Source organism: Vollenhovia emeryi, unplaced genomic scaffold (genome assembly GCF_000949405.1).
Source record: "Vollenhovia emeryi isolate VEMERY1.0 unplaced genomic scaffold, V.emery_V1.0 DF939758.1, whole genome shotgun sequence".
Classification (NCBI taxonomy): domain Eukaryota; kingdom Metazoa; phylum Arthropoda; class Insecta; order Hymenoptera; family Formicidae; genus Vollenhovia; species Vollenhovia emeryi.
In genome coordinates this window covers 1-6,577 of record NW_011966608.1, presented here as the reverse complement: position 1 = coordinate 6,577, position 6,577 = coordinate 1, and the positions used below count along the sequence as shown (strand labels likewise).

Sequence of the window (6,577 nt, the reverse complement as noted above, 5' to 3'; positions counted from 1 at the left end):
ACCGATAAATTAAAATAAATTTCTTTTTAGAGTAAAAAGATTACCTTACTTTACTTTTTTACATAGGCTAATTGAGGTAATTATAGAAGTTTATTTCTTTTGATCTTATTATTTTATCAAATTTATACGTATGTACATAAGTATATACCATACATATATGTACATTATCATCTCTGCTGTGTCTACTCTGCTGTGCATACAAACACACACACACACACACACACACACACACACACATACAAACATAATACTTTCTAACAAGTAACTTTCAAGTAAGACCCCTATCTAAAACGAAACAATATATGATAACACGCCAATGTGGGTCACAAGGCAAGATGTAGGTAGCCCAACGTGTAAATCTTAAATCTTTTTGAAAGTCGTGAATCTATACATATACCGTTTCTTTCCACATTAGTACTACGCGCCGATTTCTTTTCCGGACCTAACGCAGTTTATCATATACGTGGAAATATTGTCGTCAGCAGATTCACGTATTCGATTCGATGATTATTTTTCAAATGCAATTCGCATTTTTCTGATGCTATATTTAGCATTCAATCCCCTCCCTCCCCCCATTTTCCCCGTCCTGTAAATTAATTTTATTGCGAAAAATATTACCCCAACCAGGATTTGAGGGAGGTCCCAGGTTCGAATCCTGGTTGGGGTAATATTTTTCGCAATAAAATTAATTTACAGGCCGGAGAAAATGGGGGAGGGAGGGGCTTGAATGCTAAATATAGCATCAGAAAAATGCGAATTGCATTTGAAAATAATCATCGAATCGAATACGTGAATCTGCTGACGACAATATTTCCACGTACATGATAAACTGCGTTATGTCCGGAAAAGAAATCGGCGCGTAGTACTAATGTGGAAAGAAACGGTATATAGATTCACGATTTTCAAAAAGATTAAGATTTACAAGTTGGGCTACCTACATCTTGCCTTGTGACCCACATTGGCGTGTTACCATATATTGTTTCATAATACTTTCTACTGTGTTTCTTTGGCATAATAAAAATGTAAATCTTTAAGAACTAAATTATATAGTTCTGACCGTGATACACATATAAATTTTATTTTACCATACTTTGCACACCAACACTTTAATACTTGCGTACAAACACTTTTCAGTCTGTTATTCAATTTTGTATGTGTAAGGTTTTTTTAAATACTTTTATCGAAAGACACATACAGAAAGACAAGCAGATGGAATTATTAATAACCAATATTATTGTTGAAAAGTATATTTATGTACAATTATTGATACCCATTAATTATTTAATAATACCTTATTTTACAAAGTAAGTAATAAACACTTACGACTAGTTGCTTCATATTCTCAGCTAAAATACAAGTATTTAGCGTTCCTCTAGTGTTATTGAGAATCATGTCTTTTAGACTTCCATCAAATCTGACGTTAGCTCCATTGTGGAATATTATAGATACTTTTTCGATCAACATTTCTCGATCGGAGGGAAGCAATCCTAAATTGTCAGCAGCTAAATTTCCACTTATAGGAATAATTTTATCAAACGCAGACGGTTGCGTGCTTCGTAGCAGATCGAAAAGCTAAATTATTAACAGCAATTAGTACAAAGAGAACGCATGGTATATATTTCTATTGCTATGGCATTCAATTTTAATTTCGAAAAAATTCTCTATTGAACATTTAAAAGATAAAAAGGTTATGCATATATCGTTTGAATATAGATATAATTAATATTAATTTAAAAAATTCGTTTTGTTATCACATCTTGATATCACAAAACGTTTAACAAGAAGCAATGCTTTTGTTCCTTCTAAAAAAACTATTTTATACATTCTTAAATTGTTTCTATATAAACTAATGATATGAAAAACTAATTTGTTTGTTTTTCCTGCAACTCTTAAGTAAAGTTTCCATTATTATATATACACATATCGACAAACTAGTTCACAAAATGTGCATAGTGCTTTTACTACTATCAATTATTATTGCAATACTAATTATTGCAATACTAATTGACACTGGACTACCATATTACTTCACATTTAGATGAAATTTCCGACGAGCTATTAGTTGGTTATTAATTAATATTATTTGCGGGACATTATTGATTCTGTTTAGGGTTTTAAATTTATGCACATTATGGGTTTATAAATGTTGTCAATTAAATGACTCAATGGAAGCAATACGTTCTCGCGTATTGAACATTCTAGTTAGAGACTTTTCATTGCAATCGATGACTTAAAACTTAATTATTTTAATAATAATTTTATTATTTCAATCTGACGGTATATAAACAATTTATATATGTAAACAAAAATACTAATTATGTTTGTAGGATTACAACTCTTTTTCCATTTTTGGTAACATTGGTCAGTGTCGTTTACGTGCTCGCAATGGTATTCAACGTGGTAATTAGAAAATGATTTCAAATTAGAATATTGAACGAATTGGTGTTTTTTTATTTCCTGCTTCTTTAAAAAACAGATTTCTACTAATTTTGAAAATCGATTCTATTGTATTGCTTAAAATACTTCTAGTCATAACTACATGAATTCATAATGCCTACGAGTTAAACGGCAGTATTTAATTGTGTTGTAGCAATAATAACTTTTACAGTAACTTGTATGCACATGTCTACAAAAAATGGGATCATGATTGTTGTTGGGCAGCTGGGGGTCGTTTCCCAAGTAATTTTCTGCGTAGAATTCGAATCCGAGGTCAGAATTGTCCCATCACGTCAGGATTTTGAGATATTTGAGGTTATATACTCGAAAAATGGCTTTTTGGGCTACTTTTGAGGTTATGTACAGGACGCACAAAATTTTTTAGCTCTTTTCTTTTAATTGCATCACTTAGTACTACTCTTTCCCTTCAAAATGAGCTGTCGAATGGTTATCTACGATTTTTCCTTGCAAAGTTACGGCCATTTTAAGATAACATGATGAATTCCAAACCCTGCACCGTTATAGCCCAACAACCTCATGAGCATTCACGTTAAACCATCTTGAATTTTCAAAATCTAATTTCAGATTCTCCATCAAACCCATATACACATATAGTTTTCAGCCCAGGTTTTCGAGTTTATAGTTCAAAGTTTACAGGTTTAATGTGAATGCTCATGAGGTTGTTGGGCTATAACGGCGCAGGGTTTGGAATTTATCATGTTATCTTAAAATGGCCGTAACTTTACAAGGAAAAATCGTAGATGACCATTCGTCAGCTCATTTTGAAAGGAAAGAGTAGAACTAAATGATGCAATTAAAAGAAGAGAGCTAAAAAATTTTGTGCGTCCTGTACATAACCTCAAAAGTAGCCCAAAAAGCCATTTTTCGAGTATGTAACCTCAAATATCTCAAAATCCTGACGTGATGGGCCAATTCTGACCTCGGATTCGGATTCTACGCAGAAAATTACTTGGGAAACGACCCCCAGCTGCCCAACAACAAAACCTTGTAGACCTGTGTAGTTAATAGAAACGCCTCTATGTTCAAGCTGGATAGTACCTAGCTATATTTCTTTCTTCTTTATACACTTTTCTCAACCCAGCAAAATGTAATAATAACTTAACGATTATACATATATGACAAATATATTTATGCACATTTATGCTGATCTCACCTTGTTATCCAACATTTTCTGCAGTCTATCGTTGATACTTAGTTCTTTTTTCGGCCGTATGAGTACAAATATGTTTGCAACATCGGGACATGATCGTAAAATCTTTTCAATAAGAACTTTACCCATAAACCCGGTCCCTCCGGTAATGAATATACAGCGGCCGGCATAAAAAGCCGGAATATACTCATATGTTGTTTTATTTTCCATGTTTAGACTTAACGTATATTCCGAAAATCGGTAAAAATACAAATAAAATTATCTCGATTTTTATAGGCAAGGTACAAATCGTAAAAATGTCGGCACTCGTTTTCACTTACATCGAAAATCCGAATGACTAACAAACTTTAAGTACAGGAGCTTATAAAGCTTGTCTTACGGTAAAATATTCCTAAAGGTTAAAAAAGCAAAGCCCGTGCCTTTCGTATTGATCTGCGTATGTAGTTGAAGTCACTTTGTCTCGTTTCATACATGATTCAAACAATTTAGAGGGTCAAGTAGACGACATTTTGTCAGGCGTGCACAATAAATCTTTTGTGTTTTAAGTGGAAGGAATGGACTGTTGTTGCTATTAATTTTTTATTCAGAAACTATGTTTAGCATACAGACACATTAGGATTAAAACTCGCGTACAAACAGCTGCAGACTGCGTTTTAGCCCGAGATTTAGGATTTTTCGGTGTCAAAGTTTTCATCCGAAATGTATTCATGTTTATTTTGGAGTCAATAATATTAAAACAAATTGGAAATTTGCACATTGCTTCCTCAACATCTGGATTTTTTTTTATTTTAAAGGTGCAAATTTAAATTTGCAAAACGCAGCATCAGCATTCTGGCAAGTTGTTTTTAATTTATAAGGTGCAAATTGGAAATTTGCAAACTGCAACATTAACATTTTGGCAAGTTGTGTATTCAAAATTGGCTTCCTCATAGAGGAAGCTTTGTGAGTTAATCTGCAAATTAAAAATGTGAACATTGCCCATTCTAACTTGTAAAAGTGTAAATTGCAAATTTGGACATTACTTCGTCATCATGAAGGCAAGTGATTGTTAAAAATTTGGGCAACCTCATAGAAGAGGCTTTGTGAGTTAGGGTTGATTTTGAAAATTGCTTACTTGAGAATTTTTATTAGCACACAAAGCTTTCTTTAATTATTAATTTATATTATATTAAAAAATAAAGTTAAATAAATTTATCAATCCTCCCAACTAAATATAATTAAAATATACCACAATTTATCAATCCTCCCAACTAAATATAATTAAAATATACCACACATAAAATCACACTCCAATAATTTTAATAATATAAAATTCTATAGGGTCTTCTCGTCCCATATTTACATTTAAGTATTTTTACTTAATAACTAAATTAAAAAGTTTCTCTATGAGAAAGCCAGAAACATATATGCGAAGAGTAAGAGGATTAGAAACTTGGATATGGCTTTCTCACAGAGAAAGCTTTGTGTGCTAATAAAAATTCTCAAGTAAGCAATTTTCAAAATCAACCCTAACTCACAAAGCCTCTTCTATGAGGTTGCCCAAATTTTTAACAATCACTTGCCTTCATGATGACGAAGTAATGTCCAAATTTGCAATTTACATTTTTACAAGTTAGAATGGGCAATGTCCACATTTTTAATTTGCAGATTAACTCACAAAGCTTCCTCTATGAGGAAGCCAATTTTGAATACACAACTTGCCAAAATGTTAATGTTGCAGTTTGCAAATTTCCAATTTGCACCTTATAAATTAAAAACAACTTGCCAGAATGCTGATGCTGCGTTTTGCAAATTTAAATTTGCACCTTTAAAATAAAAAAAATCCAGATGTTGAGGTAGCAATGTGCAAATTTCCAATTTGCACCTTTAAAATTAAAAAAAATTTAATAGACAACTTGCCAAAATGCTGATGTTGCATTTTGCAAATTTCCAATTTGCTCCTTTAAAATTAAAAAAAGGTTACATGATGAGGAAGCGATGTGCAAATTTCCAATTTTCACCTTCCCCCCCCCCCTTTTTAATAATGTCCGTGCGTGCGTGCGTGCGTGCATGTCTTTTTTTTGTTGTATCTGACGCAACTAAGTCGAACATCAGGATTGCTGTTCAAATCCTATCTTAGAAATTTTAAAAGCTATTCACCGATAATTCTGGCATTTCCGTAAATTTTAAATCTCATAATTCAATAATTACTTAACGAAAACATACTTTATTATACCGTTTTGGAAAGCTGTTGAAATAAGCTACAAGAAGAAGGAGGGTTCTATATAAAAATTTCAATGTGATCTTTAAATAAGCTTGATAAAGTTATTCAAGGTCATACTGATATTACTATAAAATGCGCCACCAAAAATGATACAACTTTATTGTTTAACATTTTTTTCTTTCGTGGATATTTAAAATATTATTGAGGAATTTCAACCTAAACAATGTGCAAATTTCTAATTTGCACCTTTACATTTATAAAAAAATTTAATACACAATTTGCCCAAATACCTAGGTTGAATTTTGCAAATTTCCATTTTGCTCCTATTAAATTAAAAAAGAAAGGCTATATGATGAGGAAGCAATGTTCAAATTTCAAAATTGGTACTTTTAAATAATTCGTTTTTTCCCGCCTATTATTTAAAACAATCCTATAATTTTGCTTCCTCATAGAGGAAGCTTTGTTTTCATGCGAAAATTTTTTTTGGGTTTTCTATGCCAATGGGTTTAGTATAATCTAAAAACTGCAAAAAACACACTAATTTAAAAAATGTGTGTGTGTGTGTGCGTGCGCAATAATTGTTATCGCTCCCACCTTCGCAATTTTCGAGATATCCACCAAAAAACACACTTTTGCTTCCTCATAGAGGAAGCTTTGTTTTCATACGAAAAATTTTTTTCCAGTTTTCATTGCCAATGGGTTTAAAATGTTTTAAAAACTCAAAAAACACAATTTTGCTTCCTCATAGAGGAAGCTTTGTTTCGATA

At 32.0% G+C, this 6,577-nt stretch overlaps 1 protein-coding gene across 1 annotated transcript; it reads right to left on the bottom strand.

Moving 5' to 3' along the window:
- Window positions 1-1,266: 1,266 nt before the first annotated feature.
- Window positions 1,267-3,969, bottom strand: LOC105556821 (putative fatty acyl-CoA reductase CG5065). The gene is made up of 2 exons (XM_012003932.1): window positions 3,611-3,969; window positions 1,267-1,572 (listed from the first exon to the last, which is right to left on the bottom strand). The coding sequence occupies exons 1-2, from the start codon at window positions 3,815-3,817 to the stop codon at window positions 1,282-1,284; spliced, it is 498 nt and encodes a 165-aa protein (XP_011859322.1). The 5' UTR covers window positions 3,818-3,969; the 3' UTR covers window positions 1,267-1,281.
- Between the last annotated feature and the right edge of the window lie 2,608 nt (window positions 3,970-6,577).